Genomic DNA, 27866 nt, shown 5'->3' on the forward strand with positions numbered 1-27866 from the left:
ACAGAAATCTGCACCTGAATTGTTTTTATTTGAATTAGCACCTTCAAATTGAAATTGGCAATTTTATTTATTCATTGGAATTTTCTAAAGTGTGATTACATTGAATTTATAAACTGAAGTGTAATCAGTGAACTCTAAACCCAGATATGGTGCTTAAAACTACTTCTCGTTACATAAGTGGATGTGGCTAAAAATGGTTATCTTTAATAATATGTATATTGTTCGTTGTATACTGAGGGAAATGCTTTGAACATAGTAATTAAATTATTATTTATGTTTAGGAGAGATACATTCAACCACTTGACAACCTGGTTAGAAGATGCCCGCCAGCATTCCAATTCCAACATGGTCATTATGCTTATTGGAAATAAAAGGTAAAAAGGCTAATTTAGAGTTTACATTGCATTAGTGATGAAGACTGTACTGTTTATTTGACTACTTTCCTTAACATGTGTTCAACTGTGAGTTACCAGCCTCTTAAGTTATAAAATTTCAGAAATTCTAAGGTGTTTCTTTTGATTTTTAAAATGATGATAATAAACTTTCTTGGAGATTATTACTGTTATTATTTGAAATAGTTTTTGTGTAAAGAAGTACTTTAAAAAGTAATCTGAAGGAGTTTTATCAGATTCCTGATGTAAAGTTAAAACCTACTGATTTATTTGGGGAGATGGATTGAACATCTTTGTGCTGTCCATTTAAAATATGAGAAAACCTTCTTGCTTCACCAGTTTCCATAAACTTCCAAGAGTGTGGGAAAGTTTTCACTAATTTTTGTAGAAACTTACAGTGGTAAGAAAATATTAGTATTTTCAAAATGCTAGGCACCATTCTTTTTGTTTTATTTTGTTTTGTTTCTTTTGTTTGAGACAGGGTCTCTGTTACCCAGGCTAGAGTGCAGTGGTGTGATCATAGCTTGCTGCAGCTCGGCCTCCTGGGCTCAAGGGAATCCTGCCTCAGCCTCCCAAGTAGCTGAGACTATAGGCATGCATGACCACCCCCAGTTAGTCTTTTTATTTGTTGTAAAGAAAGGGTCTCACTTTGTTGCCCAAGCTGGTCTCCTAACCTCAAGTGATTCTCCCACCTGGGCCTCCAAAAGTAGTGGAATTACAGGTAAAAGCCACCACACCCAGCCCTTTCCTTCTTTAGGGTTATATTAATATTAGATAGGCAAAATCATGGCTTATGTGATAATGAGGACATCTCAAAACTTTTATCTCATTAATTAACAAGATAAGGAAACTGGTAAGATATTTCAACCAGTTCAGAAGGGAACTCAAAGTACCACACATTTACAATCAAATAAGGAATACTGAAATGCATTTACAAGATGAATGCAAAACTGAACAATATTAACAGGGTATTAATTTTATTCCACAGGACACAGTCTGTGTTTCCATGAACAGGAATTATTTGCATTTATTCCCACAAGTTAACTTCTCTCTCTGCAATCTTTGAAAATGTGTGAGATGCAATTAAAATAGTACTATTAAGAAAATTTTTAAATGAACAGCCTAGGGCCAGGTACAGTGGCTCACATCTGTGATCCCAACAGTTTGGGAGGCCCAGGTGGAGGATTGCTTGATCCCAGGAGTTCAAGATCTGCCTGGGCAACACAGGGAGACTCCATCTCTACAAAAAATTACAAAATTTAGCCAGACACGATGGTGCATTCCTGTGGTTCCAGCTACTTGGGAGGCTGAGGTGGGAGAATCACTTGAGCCCACTTGAGGCTGCAGTGAACTCTGTTCATGCCACTCTACTCCAGCCTAGGCAACTGAGCAAGACCTTGTCTCAAAAAAAAACAAAGAAAGTAGCATAATTTTTTTGCCTTAAGAAACTGGAGTAAGAGCAAATCAAACTCAAGGAAAGCCGCCTGCCCGTGAAAAAAAAGAGAAAGAGAAAACCAATGAAACCAAAAGCTAGTTCTTCAGAAGATAAAATAAAGTAGATACTGATCAGGTAAAAAGACAAACATTAGCAATATCAGGAAAGAAAGGTTGACATCACTATAGATAAAAAGATAAAGAGAATATTGTAAATAGACTAAATAAAGAGATATAATCATAGTCATGGATTGTAAGACTAAATATAAGATGTCTTCTCAAATTTATGTAAAAATTCATTGAAGGCCAGGTACAGTGGCTCACATCTGTAATCCCAGCACTTTGAGAGGCCAAGGCAGGAGGATCACATGAGGCAAGGAGTTCAAGACCAACCTGGGAATGTAGCAAGATCTTGTCTCTACAAAAAATAAAATAATAATTTTAAAAAAAAACTAGCTAGGCTTGCTGGTACATGCCTTTAGCTCTACTTAGAAAACAGAAGTGAGAGGATTGCTTGAATCCAGGAGCTCAAGGTTGCAGTGAGCTATGATTGAGCCAGCTGTACTCCAGCCTGGGCAAAAAAGCGAGACTCCACTGTCTCCAAGGAAAAAAAAAAGTTTCATTGTAACCCTAATCAAACTATCAAATGTTGGCAGACTTTTTTTCGGAGTGTAGATATTGGCAAGCTGACTTTAAAGTTCTATGAAAATGCAAAGTCTACCGAATAGCCAAATCAGCTTTGACAAAGAGGCACAATATTGAAGAGAATTTACTATTCTACAAATTTTAAGATTTATTATACTATAATCAATTTAATATTGTTTGGCATAAGCAGACATAGATCAGTAGAGCTGAATAAGAAGTTCCAGAAGTAGATTCATGATATATTAATGATATATATGATATATTAATTTTTTGACAGAGATGCTAACTTAGTTGAAGAAGGGGTAATCTTTTCATCAGATGATGCTGAATCAGTTAATAGTCGTATGTAAAAATATGAACCTCAACCCTTGCATTATACCATATACAAAAATTAACTGGAAGTGGATCATAGACCTAAGTGTAAGAGCTAAAACTACTTAAAATTTCTAGAGAAAACAAATTTTAGTGACCCTATTTTGGCAAACATTTCTTAAATGGGACAGAAAAAAGCATGAACTATAAACAGAAAAAAATCAATAAATTGCTCTTTAACTGAATTTAAAACTTTGTTCTTCAAAAGACAGTTACATTATTTTACAACATCGTGACATGGTTAATGGTAATATAGTGCATTCTGGAAAAATGCTGAGTGGATGTTAAGTGTTTTCACCACAAAAAATAACTGTGAGATAATGCAAATTAGCTAGATTTAGCCATTCCACAGTGTATATATACTTCAAAACAATATGTTCTGCATGATAAATATATGCAATTTTATCTATCAATTTAAATAAATAAATTTGAAGAAAAACAGTTACAAAAATGAAGAGGCAAGCTACAGACTGGGAGGAAATATTTGTGAAACATAACTGACAAAGGATTTATATCTAGAATATATGAAAAATGCTTATAATTCATTAATAAGACATCCAGTTTTTAAAAATGAACAAAAGATTTGAACCAGCAGTTCACTACAGAAGATATACTACTGATGGGAACGTAAAATGATACAATCACTTTGGAAAACAATTTGGTAGTTTCTTTAGAAATTAGCAGGCCGAGGCGGGAGGATCACTTGAGCCTAGTAGTTTGAGACCAGGCTGGGCAATGTAGGGAGACTTCGTCTATACAAAAATAATAAATTTTTAAAATAAGTAGCTGAACATGGTGGTGCATACTTACAGTCCCAGCTACTACTCCAGAGGCTGAGGTGGTAGGATCACTTAAGCCTGAGAGGTCGAGGCTGCAGTGAACCATGATCACGCCACTGTATTCCTGGCTAGGCCACAGAGCAAGACCCTGTCTCAAAAAAAGAAATTAAACACACGTCTATATTTCCTAGCCATTTTACTCCCAGATGTTTACACAACGTAAATATGTCTTCGTATGTCCACAGAATTATGTACAAATATTCATACCAGCTTTATTTGTAATAGCCCCAAACTGGAAACAACTCAAATATCAATTAACAGATGAATGGAAAAACAGTGATATAGCCTTACCACAGACTACGGCTCAGCTATAAAGAGGAATGAACTATTGATACATGCAGCAAAATGGATGATTCTCAAAATAATTACAGAGTAAAAAACTCAGATCAAAAATATCATGTGATTACGTTTATATAAAAATCCTAGTAAATGCGGACTTATCTGTAGTGGCAGAAAGCAGATCATCAGCTGCCTAGGGTGCAGTGGCAAGAAGGGATGAGTTACAATGGAGTCTGAGGAAACTTTTGGGAGACGGATGGCTTCACAGGCATACATATCTTAAAACTAAACAAATTTTGCTTTTAAGTACAACTTCTTTTATGTCTATTAGACCTCAAAAAAGCTATAAAACTATAATGTAAAACATCATTACACTGTATAGATTTTAGAGTGTTGTTTTAATAGAAATTGAGATTTGCTATTAAGAGAAAATATTTACTTAAGTGATACTTACATTATAAAAAGATAAACATTGCTTGTTTGTGTAGAGAAGAAACCATTATATTCTCTGAAGGTCTTTCCTGGGTATTCTTTTCCACATTTAAATCGTCTCACTAAATCTTTTTAAGGTTATGAAGCTATTGGAAGGAAGCTTTAGTCTTTCTGTGATGGAAATAGTTATTCTGCCATTCAAGGTATGAAATAATAAGAGAAAAATACTTGGAGAATAAAGAGAATTTTTAATCCTTTTATTTTACCGATTTTTTCTTTGTATCTGAAACATGATGAGTGACAGCTTACTGGTGGCTTAAATTTGGTTGCCGACCACTAGGAGCTGATAGTTCAAATGTGAGAAGACATAAACAAAGCATAGTATGTAAACAAGAGATGTTCCTGATGATCGTAGGTGGGTGACCTTTAAAATCAGGAGTATAATGAACAACAAAGAACAGAAATAAATGAGATTATTATTTTTAGATGAATTGAATTGTGGGTAGACATCAAAACAGGGAATAAGCAATTTTTGAATTAGAGGCATTAAGCAGTAGGGAACCAGTGAAGGGCAGTGACCTAGTCAGAGCGACAGATGACACAGATTTTTCTTACTATGGCATTGTATTAATAAATTAGTTACATAAGAAATAGGAAGCAGACGTTTAAAAGATGAAAGTTTTTTAATAGTATAAGTATTACAATGCAAACTCTAAACAAAAAGGGGGCATAAATTAAAAGAAAGATGCTTAAGTAACCTAAGCAACTTAAGTGGAATTCAGAGGGAGTGAACTAAGACAACAATATGATGTAATGCCTGGAAAACTGAGGTATTTTTAAAACTTTGCACTCAGTATATAATCAGGTACTATGGCTTTTGAGTTTTTGACTTGACCTATGGTAAGAAATATATTTTACATCATGACCTAGTAAATAAATTGTGTATACACCTACACATAAAACAAAATATTCATAAATTATACCTTTATACATAAGTTCCATGAAACAGTATATGCAGTGGCATGATCTCTGCTCACTGCAGCCTCCGCCTCCCAGGTTCAAGCAATTCTTCCTCCTCATCCTCCTGAGTAGCTGGGATTATAGGCACCCGCCCTCATACCCAGCTAATTTTTGTATTTTGTAGAGAAGGAGTTTCACCATGTTGGCCAAACTGGTCTTGAACTCCTAACCTGAGGTGACCCTCCCGCCTCGGCCTCCCAAAGTACTGGGATTACAGGCGTGAGCCACTGCACCCGGCCTATTGTTTCTTTTTTTAAAAAAATTCTGATTATTTCCTACTGAGTGATTTTTACAATTCATTGAGTCATGACACAGTTTGAAAAATCCTACCCAGGCTTAGCGTAGTGGCTCAGTCCTGTAATCCTAGCAATTGGGAAGGCCAAAGTGGGAGGATCCACTTGAGTCCAGGAGTTCAAGACCAGCCTGAGCCACATAGTGAGACTTTGTCTCTGAAAAAATTTTTAAAAACTGCCCTGGAAAAGCCTTGGCACATGTATACACAATATATATATATATATATATATATTTTATATATATATATATATTTTATATATATATATATATATTTTATATATATATATATTTTATATATATATATATTTTATATATATATATATAAAATGCTTATTGTAACATTGTAATAATGAAAAATTTTAAATAACTTTGTCTCATAGGGAATTTAAGTTGTATTGCATTCATTCAGTAGGCTATAATACACCAGTTAAAAAATAAACTAGATCTACATGTGTTATATGGATAAATTTGAAAAACATAATGTTGACCAAGGTTAACAAGTTGTAAAACAGTAGCTACATCTGAATTTTTAAAGATATGAAAAAGAAATACCATTTATAGTTATAAACATGAGTATAAATGCAAAAACATGCATGAGAATGAAAACACCAAATTCAGGTAATGGTTACCTTTAGGGTAAGAGGGAGGAGAGTGGGATCAGAGACACACAGGTGATGATTCTGCTGATTTTATTTCTTAAAGGGAAAGAAACCTGAAATCTGGCAAATTATATGTCAAGACTAGCTGGAAGTATGTGGATATTATCATACATCTTTTTTCATGTATAAACATGTAATGGTAAATAATATGTAAAAAGAAATAGTAAAGGTTTTTAACTTAAAATAAAACACGCTTTAAAAGCAACTGCTACTTCCTCCCCCACCTCACTGATACAATTCTAGTATGATAAAAATGAATACCCTGCTTTCATCGGAAATTTCTAGCTTATACTTTCTCCCTCCCACCCTTTCTCCTTTTCTCTCTCTCTCTCTAGTCCTCCTCCCTCCCTCCTTCTCTCTCTCTGTCTATATCAGTTTTGCTTTAAGAAGAAACTGGGAATTAAACAAACTGGGATCAATGTTGTAATGTATCTTTAGTACTTTGGATTTTACTAAACAATTTCCTATAGTTTCTGAGAGTTATATTTTAATCACATTCATAGAAACTCAGTCAGTTTGACCAATGGAGGAGGATAGTATAGTCCTGCTCTTTCAAATTATGTTGAGCAAAATGGCTTTCTTCTCTGGGAATGCACTGTACTCAAAGATATAAGGTATTAGACTAGAGGCTCCCTTAAGTCACAGCTAGTTCTGACATTCTAGAACTCTTAACACAGACTCTTTCTTCTGTTGGATTGTTCTTGGCAACTAGACAGTGTGTTCTAAATACTAACCCTTATAATACCCTGAATAATACAGTTAGTATGTTAAAAATTAATTAAAAGAATGGTCATCACAACTTTGAATTCCATGGTACACTTTCCACAGATGCTTCTATTTGTACCATGTTGATTAATAATGCGACCCTTTCTTTCCCATATTTAGTGATTTAGAATCTAGAAGAGAAGTAAAAAAAGAAGAAGGTGAAGCTTTTGCACGAGAACATGGACTTATCTTCATGGAAACGTCTGCTAAGACTGCTTCCAATGTAGAAGAGGTAAATAAGAGGCCCTTTAAAATGTTCATCTTTAACTTAATAGAAATGTTTTACATATCTTCATTTTATTATTTAAGTTTTTAGTCAGATGGCCTTGGAACATCATAAAGTAGGAAAATTTCTTCCCTTTGAAATGCCTTGTAACATTTACCTTCTGTCAGACTCTTAAATCATATTGAGCCTTCTCTTAAAGCCTGAATGCTTTCTTACATCTTTGTACGTATTTTCCCTCCCTCCCTTTTTCTAAACAATTTCCTATAATTTCTGAGAGTTATATTTTAATCACATTCATATAAAGTCAGTCTGGCCAATGGAAGAGGATAGTGTAGTTCTGTTCTTTCAGATTATGTTGAGCAAAATGGCTTTCTTCTCTGGGAACCCACTGTACTCAAAGATACAAGGTATTGAAGTTCTTTGGGTTGCATGGTAGGGAAATCTTTTTTGTGTTGCATGGGAGGGAAATAAAGAACACACTAATGAAATCTGGAAATGTTTCAAGACACCAGAACATTTGTAGCTATTTATATCCACTTCTGCTTATTTTTTTAAATTTTATTTATTTTTTTAACTGTCAATATATTATCACATCACCACTTCTGCTTAAAGTATTATAGTATTGCTGTGTAATATTTTACAAAGCATGAGAATTGTTTCATCTATTGATGAAATTTGTATTATTTCAATTATTTCCATTGATCAACCTGGACTGTTGGAACTTTTCTGAACACAGTGTATTCTTTTATGCTGTATGTGTTTGGAGGTAGTGTGTTGATACATATTATAAAGAGATGATTACATAGTTGATGCTTTCTAAGGTAAATGTATTACTCTTATTTTATAAAAAGAGGTGATGAAGCTAAGAAAAGTCGTAGTTTATCCAAAGTAATGCTTAGTTCCCGATTTCTGGATAAGAACAGCTTATAAGAGCAACTACTCTTATTTTATAAAAAGAGGTGATGAAGCTAAGAAAAGTCGTAGTTTATCCAAAGTAATGCTTAGTTCCCGATTTCTGGATAAGAACAGCTTATAAGAGCAACTACAGAAAGTAGTTCTGAAAAACAAATGATTTAAGAATCACTGTTGTAAGGATAACAGAGGTCAGGGTCTTGGGAAACAACTAGCATGTGCCTTCAACATAGTAAGCAGTCAGTAAATATTTATTAAGAGTGATACTTGGAGCTCTTCTGATTAACCCTTGAACCTAGAAATTGACCACAGTAATTCTACAGCATTGGTATTTTCACTGAAGAATTCTTTCTTAGGTAAAATATTATACAGTCATGCGTTGCTTGACAACAGGGATACATTCTGAGAAATATGTCACCGGGTGGTTTCATTGTCATGTGAGCATCATAGAGTGTACTTACATAAGCCTAGATGGCATAGCCTACTACACACCAGCTATAGACCTTGGTGCCAGAGGAATGACATAGTGATGATTTCCCTTAGTTTTCTTTTTGCCACATACCCAAGACTGGGTGCTAGAGAAACAGGCAACCTAGAAAGGTCAACAGGCGCAGAAAAAGAAAGTTTTCTAGCCGGAGAACCAGGAAATAGGCAGGTCAGAACAGTGTTCACAAGTCAGAACACTCTTAGAAAGTAACCATTCTATAGCCAAACATCACAGAAAAAACTGTGGCTCTGCTTCCACCATCCCCAGGCAGTAAAGAAGTAGCACCCTACCACCACCATTTCGCTTATTGGAGTGGAGTCAGAGGAAGCCAACTAAAGCAGTGGTTTAAATAAAGACAGAGTCTCATAAAATAGTATCTAAAATACCCATGTTTCAATAGAAAATCATTCATCATACCTAGAACCAGGAAGATCTTAAATTGAATGAAAAAAAAAGATAATAGGTGCCAACAGTGAAATGGCAGTGATGTTCGAATTATCTTACAAAGATTTCAGTGCAGCAATCATGAAAATGCCTCAACAAACAGGGAACATGCTTGAAACAAAAGAATCTTAGCAAACAAACAATTTGAGCAAAAGGAATGCAAAATGGAAAAAAAGAACCAAATAGGAATTTTAAAACTGAAAAAATACAGTAATTGAAATTTTAAAACTCTTTCAAAGCTCTTTGTACACTGGAAAAAAAACTTGGTGAATGGGCTCAATAGCAGAATGGAGATAAAGGAAAGAAATAGTGAACTGGATAATAGAACAATAGTAGTAACTGCTTAGTCTAAACTGCAGAGAGAAAATTGAGGAAACAAATGAACACTGCCTCAGGGACCTATAGGATTGTAACAAAAGCTGATGTTATATGATGCATCATAAGTCCTAGAAGGAGAGGAAAAAGGAAAGGCTGTGAAAAATACTCGAAGTAATGGCTGAAAACTTCTTAAATGTGGCAAAAAGTATATAAACCTACAGATTGAAAACAGCCCCAAAGAGGTTAAACCCAAACAAATCTACGTGATGACAAACCTCTGTATGGTCGAATGTCTGAAAGTGAAAGACAGAAAAAAAATCTTGAAAGCAGCAAAAAAATGGCACCCTACCTGTAGGGGAAAAACAGTTCTAATGATAGCAGATTTATCATCAGAAACCATGGAGGACAGAGGAAATAGCACAGTGGTTTTTGTTTGTTTGTTTTTATTATACTTTAAGTTCTAGGGTACATGTGCACAACGTGCAGGTTTGTTACATAGGAATACATATGCCATGTTGGTTTGCTGCACACATCAACTAATCATTTATATTAGGTATTTCTCCTAATGCTATCCCTCGCCTAGCCCCCCCGACCCCCAACAGGCCCGGGTGTGTGATGTTCCCCACCCTGTGTCCAAGTGTTCTCATTGTTTAGTTCCCACCTATGAGTGAGAACATCCTTGTGATAGTTTGCTGACAGTTATGGTTTCCAGCTTCATCCATGTCTCTGCAAAGGACATGAACTCATCCTTTTAATCCAGTCTACCATTGATGAACATTTGGGTTGGTTCCAAGTCTTTGCTATTGTGAATAGTGCCATAACATACGTAGCAAAGTGTTTTTCAATAGCTGAAAGAAAAGAACTATCAACCCAGAATCCTTTACCCAGCAAAGAAAAAAAATTAGAAATGAAGGTGCAATCAAGACATTCTTAGAGAAGGAAAAACCAAGACTTTGTTAGTAGCAGATTTGCATAAAAGAATGCTAAAGGAAGTTTTCTAATAGAAGTGGAATGATTGAAGAAAGAATCTTAGAAAACCATAAAAGAAGAAAAATAAGAAATAAAAATATGGATAAATATGATAGACTTTTTTCTTCAAGTCTGGCAAATTATGTTTGATGTTTGAAGTATAAACAACCACTGTCTGATGTGATTATCAGTGTATTCCAGAAATATTATAAGCCATGGGAATAAAGGAATGCCAAGAGATTTGATTAGCCTACAGGAAAGCAGGAGAAAGACAATAGAAAAAAAGTAAAATGGCAGATGTAAGCCCTCATATATCAATAACTAAATGTTGGTGGTCAAAATACACAAATCAAAAGGGATTAGCAGAAAGAATTTTAAAAACAATGACTCAGCTATATGGTATCTGTAAGAAACTACTTCAAATATAACAGTACAGTTAGGTTGAAAATAAAATGATAGGTAGCTACATTAATATCACATAAACTTAAGAGCAAAAAAAAAAAATTATCAGAGTGGTACATTATATAATGATAAAACAATCCGTTCTCCAGAAAGATGTAACAATGCTAAACGTGCGTGTACCAGATATGTGAAGCAAACACTGATAGACTGCGAGGAGAAATAGTGAAATTCACAATTATGGTTGGAGACTCCAGCATCCCTTAGGTGCCCACAGAATATATACCAAGATATAGACCATGTCCTGGGCCATAAAATGAACCTCGATAGATTTTGAAGTATTGAAATCATACAGAATGTATTCTCCAAACAAAATGGAATTAAACTAGAAATGAGAACAGAAAATAGGAAAATCTACAAATACTTGGAAACTAAACAGTATGCTTCTGTGTGTCAGTGAGCAAGTCTTGAATTACAAAAAACACATTGAACTGAATGAAGATGAAAATGCAACATACCAATTTGTGGAAAACAGCTAAAACAGTGTTACAAGAGGGAAATTTAGACCGTTAAATGCACACAATAGAAAAGAAGTCTCTTTCTTATACCTTATACAAAAACTAACTCAAGATGGATTAAAGACTTAAACATAAGACCTAAAACCATAAAAACCCTGGAAGAAAACCTAGACGATACCATTCAGGACATAGGTATGGGCAAAGACTTCATGATTAAAACACCAAAAGCAATGGCAACAAAAGCCACAATTGACAAATGGGATCTAATTAAACTGAACTTCTGCACACCAAAAGAAACTATCATCAGAGTGAACAGGCAGCCTACAGAATGGGAGAAAAATTTTGCAATCTATGCATCTGACAAAGGGCTAATATCAAGAATCTACAAAGACCTTAAACAAATTTACAAGAAAAACACCCCATCAAAAAGTGGGCAAAGGATATGAACAGACACTTCTCAGAAGACATTTATGCGGCCAACAAACATGAAAGAAGCTCATCATTACTGGTCATTAGAGAAATGCAAATCAAAACCACAATGAGATCCCATCTCATGCCAGTTAGAATGGCAGTCATGAAAAAGTGAGGAAACGGCCAGGTGCAGTGGCTCATGCCTGTAATCCCAGCACTTTGGGAGGCTGAGGTGGGCGGATCACGAGGTCAGGAAATTGAGACGATCCTGGCTAACAGGGTGAAACCCCATCTCTACTAAAAATACAAAAAATTAGTTGGGCATGGTGGCAGGCTCCTGTAGTCCCAGCTACTCGGGAGGCTGAGGCAGGAGAATGGCGTGAACCCAGGAGGCGGAGCTTGCAGTGAGCTGAGATTGCGCCACTGCATTCCAGCCTGGGCGACAAAGCAAGACTCTGTCTGAAAAAAAAATGAATAAAAAGTGAGGAAACAACAGATGCTGTAGAGGATGTGGAGAAATAGGAACACTTTTTGGCGGGAGGGTGATTTAGTTCAACCATTGTAGAAGACAATGTGGCAATTCCTCAAGGATCTAGAATCAGAAATACATTTGACCCAGCAATCCCATTACTGGGTATATACCCAAAGGATTATAAATCATTCTATAAAGTTAAATGCACACGTATGTTTATTGCAGCACTGTTCACAATAGCAAAGACTTGGAACCAACTCAAATGCCCATCAATGGTAGACTGAATAAAGAAAATGTGGCACATATACACCATGGAATACTATGCAACCATGAAAAGGGATCTGTTCATGTCCTTTGCAGGGATGTGGATGAAGCTGGAAACCATCATTCTCAGCAAACTGACACAGAAATAGAAAACCAGGCTGGGCGCGGTGGCTCAAGCCTGTAATCCCAGCACTTTGGGAGGCCGAGACGGGTGGATCACGAGGTCAGGAGATCGAGACCATCCTGGGTAACACGGTGAAACCCCGTCTCTACTAAAAATACAAAAAACTAGCTACTCCGGAGGCTGAGGCAGGAGAATGGCGTGAACCCGGGAGGCGGAGCTTGCAGTGAGCTGAGATCCGCCCACTGCACTCCAGCCTGGGCGACAGAGCGAGACTCCGTCTCAAAAAAAAGAAAAGAAATAGAAAACCAAACACCACATGTTCTCACTCATAAGTGGGAGTTGAATAATGAGAACATATGGACACAGGATGGGTAACATCACACACCGGGGCCTGTCGAGGAGTTGGGGGGCTAGGGGAGGGATAGCATTAGGAGAAATACGTAATGTGAGTGACAGATTGATGGGTGCAGCAAACCACCATGGCACGTATATACCTTTGTAACAAATCTGCACATTCTGCACATGTATCCCAGAACCTAAAGTGTAATAAAAAAAAAAGAAGTCTGAAAATAATTTTAACTCCTACTTCAAGAACCCAAAGCAAAATAAACCCCAAAAAAGAAAAACCCCAAATAAATTGAAGGGAGGAAATGTTAAAGATAAGAGCAGAGATCAATTAAGTTGAATACAAAAATCAGTGAAACTTAGAGCTGGATTTTTTAAAAACTTCAATAAAATTGACAGACCTCTAGCAAAACTGACAGAAAACGTGCAAGTTACCAATGTCAGTAACAAAATAGAAGCTATCCCTACAGATTCTCCAGACATAAAAGAGGTAATTAGGGAATGCTGTGAATAGCTCTACCCACATAAATATGACAACTTAGATGAAATAGACCAGTTTATCCAAAAACATAAATTGCCACACCCAGCCAGTATGAAAAAGTTAATTTGAGCCTGGCCAACATGGTGAAACCCTGTCTCTACTGAAAATACAAAAAATTAGCTGGGCATGGTAGCAGGAGCCTATAATCCCAGCTACTCGGGAGGCTGAGGCAGGAGAATTGCTTGAACCCAGGAGACAGAGGTTGCGGTGAGCCAAGATGCACCGTTGCACTCCAGCCTGGGCAACAAGAGCAAAACTACATCTCAAAAAAAGAAAAAAATTGCATAGCCCTATAAACTTTAATGGAAATTGAATTCATAGTTTTAAAACTCCCAAAAAAGAAATCTCTAGGTCCAAATGGTTTCACTGGAGAATTCTACCAGACGTTTAAAAAAAGGATGAACACCAATTCTAGACCATCTTTTCCAGAAAATAGACGTAACACTTCCCTATTTACTGTATGAAACTGATACTACTCTGACACTAAAGCCAAAGACAATACAAAAAAAGGAAAAGTACAAACCAATAGCCTTTATAAATATATAAGCAAAAATCCTCAACAAAATACCAGAAAATAGAATTTCAACAATATGTGAAATTATGTATGTATGTGTATAAAGTGTATACGTCATGGCCAAATGGGGTTTATTCCAGGGATGCAAGGCTTGCTCTGTATTCAGAAACAAATCAGTGTACTCCACTATTTAGTAGGATAAAGAAGAGAAACCATGTGATTATAGCAGTTGATGCAGAAAAACCATTTGACAGAATTCAACACCCATCCATGTTTAAAAACTCTCCGAAAAATAGGAATTGAGGAGGACTTCCTCAACTTGTTAAAGAGCACGTAAACATACACCGAAAAAAACCCCACAACTAATGTTATACGTAAGGGCAAAAGGTTGAAGGCCTTGTTCCTCAGATTAGGAACAAAGCAGGAATGTCTGTTCTCACCATTAATCAACATATTGATGGAAGTTCTAGCCAGTGCAGTAAAGCAAAAAAAAAAAAAAAAAAAAGAAAAAGAAATAAAAGGCATACAACTGAGAAAGGAAGAAATAAAAACTGTTCTATTTGTGGATGATGTAATTGTCTCAGTAGGAAATCTCAAGGGATTTACAACAAAAAAATGAACTAATAAGTGAGTTCAGCAAGGTTGCAGGATACAAGGTAGACATAAAAATCAGTCGTGGCCGGGCGCGGTGGCTCAAGCCTGTAATCCCAGCACTTTGGGAGGCCGAGACGGGCGGATCACGAGGTCAGGAGATCGAGACCATCCTGGCTAACACGGTGAAACCCCGTCTCTACTAAAAATACAAAAACTAGCCGGGCGAGGTGGCGGGCGCCTGTAGTCCCAGCTACTCGGGAGGCTGAGGCAGGAGAATGGCGTAAACCTGGGCGGCGGAGCTTGCAGTGAGCTGAGATCTGGCCACTGCACTCCAGTCTGGGCGATAGAGCGAGACTCCGCCTCAAAAAAAAAAAAAAAAAAAAAAAAATCAGTCGTATTTCTGTATTTTAGCAATGAAAACATGAATGCCAAAACTCAAAATATATCATTTTTAAGCACACAAAAAATGAAATACTTAGGTGTGAATCTAAAAACAGCATGTGCAGGCCATATACTCTGAAAACTGCAAAACTAGTTACAGTGATGAAAGAAGTAAAAGAAGATCTGAATAAATGGAGAGGCATACTATGCCTACTGTTTGGAATATTCAATCTTGTAAAATGTCACTTATTCACAAATTGATATAAATGTTTAACACAATTCATATCAAATTTCCAGTATGATGATTTATAGATATAGACAATATTATTATAAAATATATATGGAAAGGCAAAAGAACTAATGTAGCTGACACAACTTAGAAAAGGAGAATAAAATGGGATGAATCCATCCATTGATTTCAAGTTTTGCATAGCTAGTCATCAGGACTGTGTGATACTAGTAAAAGGATAGACACACAGATCAATGGAACAGAATAAATAACCTGGAAACATGCATGCAAATAGGCACAACTAATTTTTAACAAAGGTTCAGAAATAGTTAAATGGAAGAAGATAGAAATGGAACTCCAGCAGTTAGAAATCCATAGGCAAAATAAATGAACTTCATCCTAAGTCTCACACCTTAAAAAAACTAACACAAAATGAATCCTGAAGTTAAATGTAAAATATTGAAGTATTTATCTTTTAGGGGAGAAAAAAACCCCAAAAATTTCAGTATCTGAGCATTGGCATACGTGTCACCAAAAGGATGATTCATAAAAGGAAAAAGTGATAAATTCGCCTTCAAAAACTTTTGCCCTGTTAAAGACTGTGTATAAGTAGATGAAAAGACAAATCTTCAGACTGGGAGAAAATACTTACATACCAAGTACCCAACAAAAGACTAGTGGCTAGAAGTAAAAATTCTCATAAGTATTGAGTAATGTTACCCAGTAGTAAAAAACAATGCAATTACAAAATGGGCAAGAGAGATATGAGCAGATATTTCATTGAAAAGGATCTACAAATGGCAGATAAGCACTAGAAAAGATCTTTGAAATCACTAGCCTTTAGGGAAGTGGAAATTAAAACCTCAGTGAGCCAGGCCTGGTTGGTGTAAGTCGGTAATCCCAGCTACTGGGGAATCTGAGGCAGCAGGAGGATCATTTGCACCCAGGAATTTGAGACTAGACTGGGCAACACAGACCCTGTCTTAAAAAAGAAAGAAAAACACCCAATGAGCTATCACCACATACCTGTCAGAATGTCAGAAAGGCTAAAATGAAAAATACTGAGAACACCAAATGCTGAAGAGAATGTGGAGAAACCAGATCACTCTTAACGTTGCATGTGGGAATGTAAAATAACATAGCCAGTCTGGAAATGGGGCAGTTCCTTTCAACATTAAACATGCAGCTACCATACATCCTAGCAGTTGCACCCCTGGACACTTATCCCAGAGAAATGAAGACTTATGTTGACCCAAAAACCCATACACAAATGTTCACGGTAGTTTTATTCAGAATGGCCAAAAACTGGAAGCAGACCGGAGACACTGGGTTGAAGGACACTTCAGTGGCTGCGTGGTTACAGTGTGGTCCCTCGGTACCATGGAATACTACTCAACAATAAGAAGAGGGAAAGTTCAGATACTATACAGCAATCTGGATAAATCTGGAGAGAACTGTGCTTAATGAATCAAGCCATTCTCAAAAGGTTGATCCTGTATTATCCCATCTGTGTAACTTTCTTGAAATGATAAAATTTTTTTGTAACAATGTATTAATACTATAGTTTTATATGAAGTCACCACTAGGGGAAACTACATAAATGTTACATGGGATTCTTCTATCTTATTTCTTACACCTGCATGTGAATCTATAATTACCTTAAAACAAAAAGTTTAATCAAAAAATAACTGTGTACATCCAACTTTAATTAAATTCAGTCCTTTAACACCATGATGACAATTTTAAAAATGAAAATTCATCAGGAAGAAGCCTCCCAACCACAATAAAATACTAATGTTAGAATATGGAATATGGCTATAGGAGCTTGTTGGTATTTTTATGAATTCTTGAGGAATACAGATTTTCTTTTTCAAATTATCAAATTTTTGCTAATATGACTTTTTCACAAGAGCTCTTTATGTCGCATTTCTGCACAGGGCAAATTTTTTTTACAAATAGTTCCCTTCATATATGTTTAGCACATGCCTAACAAATAATAATTAATTTTTCTTGTGCATAGACTTTGTTTTCTGTTTTGTTTTGTTTTGTTTTGTTTTTTCTTTTTGAGATGGAGTGTTGCTCTCACCCAGGCGAGAGTGCATTGGCACAATCTCAACTCACTGCAATCTCCACCTCCCAGGTTCAAGTGCTTCTCCCACCTCAGCCTCCTGAGTAGCTGGGACTACAGGCATGCACCACCACGCCTGGCTAATTTTTTGTACTTTTAGTAGAAACAGGGTTTCACTATGTTGCCTAGGCTGGTCTCAAACTCCTAAGTGATCCACCTGCCTTGGCTTCCCCAAGTGCTGGGGTTACAGGCATGAGCTGCCACGCCCAGGATATTATGCATAGACTTTCTTAATTAACATTTCTCAGAAGTAGCTAAAGATGAAATTGTGCTAATATGGAATAAGAAAGTCCTGGTGAGAAGATAAACAAAACAAGCCGCATTCATTCACAATGTCTGCATGTCAGATTTTTAAGTAAAAGGCATTTTTTGGACAATACACTTTTATTCTTTAGCTTATTTTTCTACATCATGTATATCAAAGCATTTTGGTAGGCTCAAAATGAAGTTGTTAGAACTGTTGTTAAGCCTTGTTTTATTTTGTTTTTTGGGGATGGGGTCTCACTTTGTCACCCAGGCTGGGGTACAGTGGTTTGAACTGTAGCCTCAACCTCTTGGGCTCAAGTGATCCTCCTGCTTTAGCCTCCCAAGTAGCTGGGATGACAGGTGTGTGCCACCATGCCCAGCTAATTTTTTTGTTTTTTGTAGAGGCAAAGTCTTGCTGTGTTGCCCAGGCTGGTCTCAGACTTCTGGGTTCAAGATATCCTCCCATCTTAGCCTCCCAAAGTGCTGGGATTACAAGCTCAAGCCACTGTACCTGGAAAGGCTGCTGTTTCAAATTAATGTAATCGGTACTATCACTTAAAAAACTAAACCTTTATAGACATCATCTAGTTTTAAAGGTTATCACCATGTAGACATTTTGAGTCTTACATCTCATTTGTTGAGCAAATGGCAGAAATAGTTTTACCTATAAATATTTCAGCATAAGTAATTTTTAAAAATATAACACAATACCATTATCATATATAACTAAGCAGTAATTCCTTAATATCTAATATAAAGTCTTAATGTCATCCCTTTTATTTCATTCAACAAGTAATGTTGGAAAACAAGTATTTAGTTTCTGTATTTGGGATCTAGGAAGATTAACGAAAGGATTTCTTCCTCCTTAGAGAAGTAGGAAAGAGGAGAACTAAAAACCAGCACTTAACTTGGTATCTGCCTTTTGATAGGCATTCACCATCAGTTCCTATGACAGGAGAGCCAAGACCAAACTATGCAGCTGACATATTACAATATACTAACTCAGAGATTTAAGCAAGAATTATCCTGTAGAATTAGATCCAAGGAGATAAATGTTAGGCATGCATGGCCCATTGATTCTTGATCAGGTTGACCCTTGGACTTGGAAAAAACAGCAATTATAGTAATTATGGGGAAGTTTTTCTAAGTGCTATGCCTTAACGTTTTTGCTTTTCAAGGACTCAGATTTGCCTAACTGTGCCATCCTTTTGTTCCTTAGGAGAATAAGCAGAGCTGTATGGGAGAGGCGGTTTAGCACAGTGGGTAGAAACTGACATGGGCTCAGACAAGATCTATCCTCAGCTTGCTCTCTGGAGGACTCTCTTCTGTGAGAGCTGATCATGTGATGGGGGTTAAGAATAAGGCAGGAGGGCCGGGTGCGGTGGCTCAAGCCTGTAATCCCAGCACTTTGGGAGGCCGAGACGGGCGGATCACGAGGTCAGGAGATCAAGACCATCCTGGCTAACACAGTGAAACCCCGTCTCTACTAAAAAAAATACAGAAAACTAGCTGGGCGTGGTGGCGGGCGCCTGTAGTCCCAGCTACTCGGGAGGCTGAGGCAGGAGAATGGCGTAAACCCGGGAGGCGGAGCTTGCAGTGAGCTGAGATCCGGCCACTGCACTCCAGCCTGGGCGACAGAGCGAGACTCCGTCTCAAAAAAAAAAAGAATAAGGCAGGTATTCTAATGACACATGCCAGTTGTCTAGTGACAGTGGTGGTTGGTGTTTGGACTTTTCAGGGAAGGTCATCATCCTCTTTTTTATAATCTGTTGAGAATTATTCACATCCCAGCTGATCCTTGGCACCCATGTGTAGAGAAATTGTAGTGCACAGGAACTCTCTTAAAATATTTTTTAGACTATTATTATTTGTTAAGGTTAAATATAAATGGCACATTGATGATGTTTAGAATTGGACCTGTTTCCTTTTGATGTTGTGCTGTAGTCTATTTATACATTTTAACCAAGACCCAGTTACTGTAATACAAGTGGACACCATGAAGTTTAACTGTTACAGTTCCCTATAAGGGACTGGATAATTTACAGCACAAGATAACAACAGCTTTGTTCCAGCACTAGCTGTGTTGTTGCTGGAAATAAGTTTACTATCAATCTATAGATTTCCTATTAATCAGCTTTATGATTTCATCCAAGAAGGATCTGTTGAGGGGGAAAAGAGGCAGCCTGGTAAATGAATGCAAAGGATAGCTCCTCATAACACAGAATTATCTGGTCCAAAATGTCGGCAGTATTGAGATTGAGAAATACTAAATTAGAATAATAAAACACAGTTCAACTCAAGGAAATGAAGCACCTACTCAGCATAATATATGAATCCCCTTTATTCACTTAGTAATAGGAAGGATGGTGCTATGATATTAATATTAAAAATGAGTCAAAATGCCATGGCTTATGCCTGTAATCCTGGTACCTTGGGAGGCTGAGGCAGGAAGATTGCTTGACACCAGGAGTTCAAGACCAGCCTAGCCAACATAGCAAGACCCTGTCTCTGTTTAAAAAGAGAGAAAGAGAGGGAGAGGGAAGAGAAGAAAGAAAAGAAAGGAAAAGAAGAAAGAAAATAGATGATTCATTGATAACAGACAGACAGACAGATAGGGTTTGGATCTGTGTCCCTGCCCAAATCTCATATCAAATTCTAATCCCCATTGTTGGAGGTGGGGCCTGATGGGAGGTGATTAGATCATGGGGGCAGTTTCTTATGAATGGTTTAACACCATACTGCTTGGTGCAGTTCTCATGATAGTGAGTTCTCGCGAGATCTGATTGCTTAAAAGCATGTAGTGCCTCCCTCGTCTTTCTCTTTCTCCTGCTCTGGTCATGTGAAGTGCCTTGCTCCCCCTTTGCCTTGTGCCATGATTTGTAAGTTTCCTGAGGCCTCCCCAGAAGCTGAGCAGATACCAGCATCATGCTTCCTATACAGCCTGCAGAACCATGAGACAATTAAACCTCTTTTCTTTATAAATTACCCAGTCTCAGGTATTTCTTTATAGCAGTGTGAGAAAGGACTAATACAGAAAATTGGTACTGAGAAGTGGGGGTTTGCTATAAAGATACCTCAAAATGTGGAAATGACTTTGGAACTGGGTAATGGGCAGAGGTTGGAAGAATGTGGAGGGCTCAGAAGATGAGGAAAAATTTGGAACTTCCTGGAGACTGCTTGAACTGTGAGCAAAATGCTGATAATAATGTGGACAATGAAGTCCAGGCTGAGGAGGTCTCAAATGGAGAAGAGAAAATTACTGGGGACTGCACCAAAGGTCACTTTTGTTACGCTTTAGCAGAGAACCTGGCTGCATTGTGCTCCTGCCCTAGGGACCTGTGGAACTTGGAACTTGAGAATGATGATTTAAGGTGTCTGGCAGAAAAATTTTCTAAGCGACAAAGCATTCAAGATGCGGCCTGGCTGCTTCTAATAGCCTATCTTATATGTGTGAGCAGAGAAGTGACCTGAAACTGGAACTTAGACTTGAAGGGGAAGCATAGCATAAAGGTGATAAATTTGTAGACTGGCCACGTGGTAGAAAAGAAAAACCCGTTTCAGAGGAAGAACTCAGACAGGCTGCAGAAATTTGCGTAAGTAAAAAGGAACCAAATGCTAATAGCCATGACAATGGGGATAAGGCCTGGAAGGCATTTATCAGAGACTTCACAGGAGCCCCTACCTCACAGGCCCAGAGGCCTAGGAAGGAGGAATGGCTTTGTAGGTCAGGGCCAGGGTCAGGGCCCCACCACCCTGCACAGCCTCGGGACACTACTCCCTGCATCCCAGCCACTTTAGTTCCAGCTGTGGCTCAGAGGGGCCCAGGTACAGCTCAGGTCACTGTTTCAAAGGGTGCTAGCCACAAGCCTTGGTGGCTTCCATGTGGTGGGAAGCCTGTGGGTGCACAGAGTCCAAGAGTTGACGCTTGGGAACCTCTGCCTAGATTTCAGAGAATGTATGGAAAACCTTGAATGTTCAGGCAGAACCCTGCTGCAGGGGTGGAGCCCTCACAGAGAACCTCTTCTAGGGCAGCGCAGAGGGAAAATGTAGGCTTGGTGCTCCACATAGAGTCCCCACTGGGGCACTACACTCAGTGGAGCCGTGAGAAGATGACCATGTCCTCCAGACCCCAGAATGGTAGATACACCAACAGTTTGCACCCATTGCTTGGAAAAGCCACAGGCACTCGGTGCCAGCCAGTGAGAGCAGCAGTGGGGTCTGAACCCTGCAAAGCCACAGTGGTGGAGCTGCCCAAGGCCTTGGAAACACACCCCTCACACCACTGTGCCCTGGACGTAGGACATGGAGTCAAAAGATCATTTTGGAGCTCTAAGATTTGATGACTGCCCTACTGGGTTTGAACTTATATGGCACCTGTATGTAGCCCCTTTCTTTTGGCCAATTTTTCCTTTTTGGAATGGGAGTATTTACCCAATGCCTGTGCCCCCATTGTATCTTGAAAGTAACTAGCCGTTTATTTTACAGGCTCATAGGCAAAAGGGACTAATACATATATATATAATGCTTCATTTCAAGCTGGGGGTGGTAGCTCACGCTTATAATCCCAGCACTTTAGGAAGCCAAGGCAGGCAGATCACCTGAGGTCTGGAGTTCAAGACCAGCTTGACCAATATGGTGAAACCCCATTTGTACTAAAAATACAAAAATTAGCCGGGCGTGGTTGCTTGTGCCTGTAGTCCCAGCTACTCAGGAGGCTGAGACAGGAGAATTACTTGAACCAGGGAGGTGGAAGTTGCAGTGAGCTCAAATCACACCTCTGCACTCCAGCCTGGGCGACAGAGATTCCATCTTAGAAAACAAACAAAATGCTTAATTTCAGTGACGCCCTGAGCTGGGAAGGAGTAAAGACTCACAGGTGAAAGAAACTAATACATGTATATAAAATGCTTCGTTTCAGTGATGCCCTGAGCAAGGAGAGAGTAAAGACTAGGAAGTACTAGTCTTTGGAGCTGCCTCTGACCTGCAAATCCTGCAGTGAATACTCTTAAATATTTTAGTATCTGTCCAGATGATATTGGTACCCAGATCCTTTAATTATACCTCTGATATTCCAACTGTTTTGCTCTTACCTGGATTTATGCTGCCTATCTTGAACTAGGATCTTAAATGTAAAATGGCACCCAAGGCAACACTTTGAAGTTTATTTCCAAAGAGCATAAAAATAAAATGCCGTAGTCTTCCTAAACTAGGTATTACTTAGAGGGAAGAATTTCTTAAGACAGGATCATAGAGAGAGAGAGTACTATCATATACTACATTCATAACACTAATGTATAACCACATAGATATTTATTGTATAAACAAATAATACTTGGGAAATCTGGATTTTAAAAAGTCAGCAAATTTTTCTAATAGTTGCCCAAGCTATACCTGGGCCCTTTTGAGTTGCAGCTGGAGCTAGAATGGCTAGGATACACAAGCAGTGTCCTGAGGCAACACAGGGTGGTGGGGTCCTGGCCTGACCTACAAAACTATTCATCCCTCTTAGGCCTCCAGGCCTGTGATGGGAAGGGCTCCTGTAAAGTCTCTGAAATGCCTAAAATTGGAATCGCCGGGGGATGCATAACATCTCTTAACATACCATGGACTGATGTCTGTGTTATTTTGCTTACTCTCTTATTTCATGGTCACATATATCTTGTGGTGGGTGCATAGAGACTACTTTTTTTTTTTAAGCTAAACTAAGAATGCCTCGTAAGATTTTTCTTTTTTTTTTTTCAGGTCAGTTGTCTTTATTTATTTATTTATTAAGAATTTTTTGTAGAGACGATGTCTCTCTATATTGCCCAGGCTTGTCTCAAACTCTTTGGTTCAAGCAATTCTCCCACCTCAGCCTCCCAAAGTGCTGGGATTATGGCATGAGTCACCATGCCCAACCTACCTAAGTCAGTTGTCTTTTTGACCAGAGCGTCACAAAATATTAATGTACATACAGATCACCTAAGAATTCTGCTAAAATGCAGATTCTGCTTCAGTAGATCTGTGGTGTGGCCTGGGAGCTTGCATTTGTAACCAGCCCTCAACTAATGTAGATCCTGCTGATCCAGGGGTCACACTCTGAGGAGATACAGAGGCTGTAGAGGAATCCAGTCTGTTCTGTCACAGGAGAATCAGGCAGAATGCTGTCTCCTGCCATTTTCTCAGAGATGTTATTGCTTCAAGCCATCTCATTATCTTCACCCTTTCCTTCTCTATTGATTCTTGGCTCCCAGCATGTAATTAAGTTTCAGCCATCTTATAAAATACTTTCACTCCATTTCTCCTGGATGTTTTTCCTCCTGGCTTCTATTAAGAGCTGTCTCCATTTCCTTGTTCTTTTTCACACTTCTCTTCATAGTCTGACTTCTTCCACCATGGCCAGGGTCGTCCTGGTCTTCCTAAAAGCCACACGTAATAAATACTTTTCTGGGTTTGTTTGGTTTTTATTTTTACTTTTAGAAAAAGTTTATTATAAAAAAGTAATTGCATGAAAGAAAACTTGCAAAATAGATAATAAGTAAAAGAATAATAAAAACATATCATGCATAATATGTAAAGGCTAGAAGAAAATGTAACAGCAATGACTGTATAGGCACTCAAAAAGCAAGAATTATACCTTTTTTTTTTCTTCTGCTTTTCTGTTTTTAGCTTAAACAGTCCTTTGGGAATATTTGATACTTTTGACTACTCCTCAGTAAACTTCTTTCTTAGCTCCATGACACCATTTTCTGTCTCTCGCTCCCTCACCGTTCCCCTCTCCCTCTCTCCTTTTCTCCCTCTGTCCCTCTGTCCCTCTACCCCTACCCCCACCTCACTGGCCTTCCCCAGATTTTTTTTTACCAGTTCTTTTTTCCACTTTGAGATATCACCTAAGTCTGTTACTTCAGTTACCCTTTTAGGCTGTATGTTCAGCTCCACCCTGACAGCTGCTGCCTAGACAGTTGTGCTGAGTGATCTTCACACCTTTCCAATTTAACACATCCAACTGAACTGACAGCCCTTCGCTATTCTAGTCTGCAAATCTTCTGTATTCTGTAGTGTTCTTTCTCTCACCCCTTCACATTGATTTATTCAGTTAATAACGTATCACTTTTTCACCTGTTATTGTTTCTTCCTATTAAATATCTCTCCAAATTGTCCTCTGTCATAATTGTATCCTAATTGGACTTCCTGTCTTCATTTTTCAGTGCTTTTACACTGTGACCTCTGGGATCTTGTTAAAAATGAAGATTGAATGTCTCTCTCCAATTTTATTAACCATGCAGTGGTTCCCCACAGCTTCAGTATCAAACTCCTTAGCTTGGCATACAGGATGCTTTGATTGCCAACCGTTCACACTATATGCTCTCCATAGTAAACTAAGAGTCAATCAGCTTTACAGTGTTCTCTCTCCTTCTCCACAAAAAAGTATTCTCTGCACTTGAAATGCCCTTCCTTCCGACTTGATCCTCCAAGGATATGGTCAAATCTGATCCCTCCTCTGGAGTGTGTTCCATGACACCAGCGTGTCTTCCTTCCACCACCAGCCACCACACACGGCATCTGAATCGATAGACTTTTTCTTCTACTCATTCCTGTGTCATCCTGGGCATGAATTCACCTTGGCATGATAGCATTGCACTTGTTTGTCATGTCAGCCCACCATAAGGATTGAGTTCTTTAAAGACACAGACTCTTGTCATTTCTGCTACCCCCACATGGTAGATAACAAAAGTTTGGATGAGTAAGTATATATTTGCTTCAACCATGTTCTTCTTCCTTTAGTCTTTCATTCTGGTTATGCTTTGGTCCCATTTGTTACATGTAGGTGGAATTCTGTCCTAAACCTTATCTTTGCCCAAGGATTTTAAAACATGAGATTTTAGAAACTCCAGATGAGGCTGGGCATGGTAGCTCACACCTATACTCTCAGCACTTAGGGAGGCCAAAGTGGGCAGATCACTTGAGGCCAGGAGTTTGAGACCAGCCTGGCCCACATGGCAAAACCCTGTCTCTACAAAAAAATAGAAAATTAGCCAGGCATGGTGGGACACACCTGCTGTCCTCCCAGCTATGAGGTAGGAGGATCACTTGAGCCCAGGAGGGAAAGGCTTCAGTGAACTGAGATCATGCCCCTGCACTCCAGCTGGGGCAACAAAGGGAGACCCTGTGTCTCAAAAAAAAAAAAAAAAAAAATCCACACAAGCAAATTGGCCTCTAATCAGGTGCTTCTTCTTTCAGTAGCTGCCTGGAATCTTTGTGGTTTGAAAAGGCCTTTTCAGATGGAGAGATGTTCATGTCATAATGGCAGGCCAGGTAAACCCCCACCCTTCCCGGAAGCCTTGTGCTTATGCTGCCGAAGTACTAGATGCCATCAAGGCAATAGCTGAAAATACAGCCAGCTAACCCTAAGACAGGTTGCAGTAACCCACCAAGCCACCTAAACTGACAGGATAGATGAATTTTTATGTCCAGAGAGAACACGTGACTTACTAAGACATTAGTAACTAGGAAGACTACCAATTTCAAGGCCCCTTGCTAATACTTGCATTCTGTCTCAGTACTTGAAAGTCTGTAGACCTCATTTGCATTGAGGGACCATCTTGTCTTGGGCTTTGTTGTAAGTGGTGGGATGAGTATTTTTATATAGCTGTAATGAGGTTGTAAACTGAAGGCTTTGTTGCCCCCTTAAACCGATTCTGAGAGTTAAGCTCATTAATGCGTACGTACCACAGGACTTCACTGGAAATCTGACCTGGCCTTCCTCAGTAGTTTTCCAGTATCCCTTGAGGATAGCTTAGTTTAATAAATATTTACCACTCTCCTCCACATTTTGGTAGACTTGGCTGACTGGCATCAGCTTCTTCACCTCTAATTTGGCCATCATCCCCGGAACTTCATAGACTTTGAAAGTTGCATCCATTTTCTGTACTTCTAAACCAGGGTGGCTAAACATTACCCAAGAAAATTATGCTAATAAATGCATGTCATACACTTACACACTCACATATTTCTGTAGCTTATATTCCCATATAGGTGCACAATTACATAGATCGCCATCTACCAAGACTTTCCCATGTGTACAACGTATTAGAATTCCACATGTCTAAAAGACATTTTTTGTTCCTTCCTTGAAAACTGATTTCCTTCCTTTTTAATTTATCTCAATTCCTGGTATACCCTTTTATCTCATCACTTAAAAGTGGAGTCATCCATAAACATATCACCTTTTTACCCTGTCACTTACCAAGTCCTGTTAATTTCTTCACAACGGATATTAGGTTTGAGCTGTGCCATTCATTCTCATTGCCACCATCTGAATTGGTCAGGCCCTCATTTCTTTCTTGGATTATTGCTCTGGACTCCTCAGTCTCCCTGTGGCCAGCGTCGCCCCCTTGTGATTCATTCTCCAAACTCCTCTCATTTTGCCTGCTTCCTACCTTTTCAGGGGTTCCTCTGCCTATAGGGCCACATCTCAAACTTTGTCTCACATTCCTGGCTATCCCCAGCTTCCAACAGAATTGAACTTAGAATCTTCTCTGTCCAAAATGCCCTTCTTCCCCTCAATTTTCCTAATGAATGAGTTGGAGCTTACCTGTCTTTCAGGCCTACCCTTGAAGGACTTTCCTCTCTCAGAAGTGGTCATGCCACCTTACTTACCTAAGCAACTGAAGGTTTTTCTTCTGTGTTCCCGTATTGGATTCATATCTATCCTATATACCACATCCTTGAGATTTAAGGTATTCATACTTATCTGAGTGTCCTCAGTGCCTGGTACAAATCAAGCACTCAGTAAATGCTTATTAAATGGAAGAACTAAATTGCTAAGGAATTAAACATTTTTACGTTACCTCTGACAGAAAGTAGGAACAGGAAATTCTTTTTTTTAATTGAAAATATTTTAATATTTACTTTTGAATATAAATAAGCATTCTAAGAATAACTTGGAGTGAAATTTTTCTTTATGAGCTAAGTTTAAATCCACTTGAATTACAAAATGTTAATCATTAGTTTAGTATACTCAGTACTGAAGAGTAAAATGCTGCAATAATTACGATTTTTAAAACTATTAAGTTTACATAGAAAACCAATTACTCATCTGCATTGCTCAGCTTTTGCTATGTTATGCTGCAGCAACAAACCCTAAAATAAACAACTTTTTTTTTTTTTTTTGAGTTCTGGGATACGTGTGCTGAACATACAGGTTTGTTACATAGGTATACATGTGCCATGG

General features: G+C 38.3%; 1 protein-coding gene across 1 annotated transcript in view; it reads left to right on the forward strand.

Annotated features, from left to right (window-relative positions):
- The window catches only part of RAB2A (RAB2A, member RAS oncogene family), a 109813-nt gene that overhangs the window by 71241 nt on the left and 10706 nt on the right, over positions 1-27866 (forward strand). Inside the window, exons 5-6 of the mRNA XM_010360349.2 lie at positions 282-374; positions 7252-7363. Of these exons, the coding sequence (XP_010358651.1) occupies positions 282-374; positions 7252-7363 (205 nt within the window). The remainder of the gene's footprint in view (positions 1-281; positions 375-7251; positions 7364-27866) is intronic.

This window comes from Rhinopithecus roxellana, chromosome 9 (assembly GCF_007565055.1).
Source record: "Rhinopithecus roxellana isolate Shanxi Qingling chromosome 9, ASM756505v1, whole genome shotgun sequence".
NCBI classification, from domain to species: Eukaryota; Metazoa; Chordata; class Mammalia; order Primates; family Cercopithecidae; genus Rhinopithecus; species Rhinopithecus roxellana.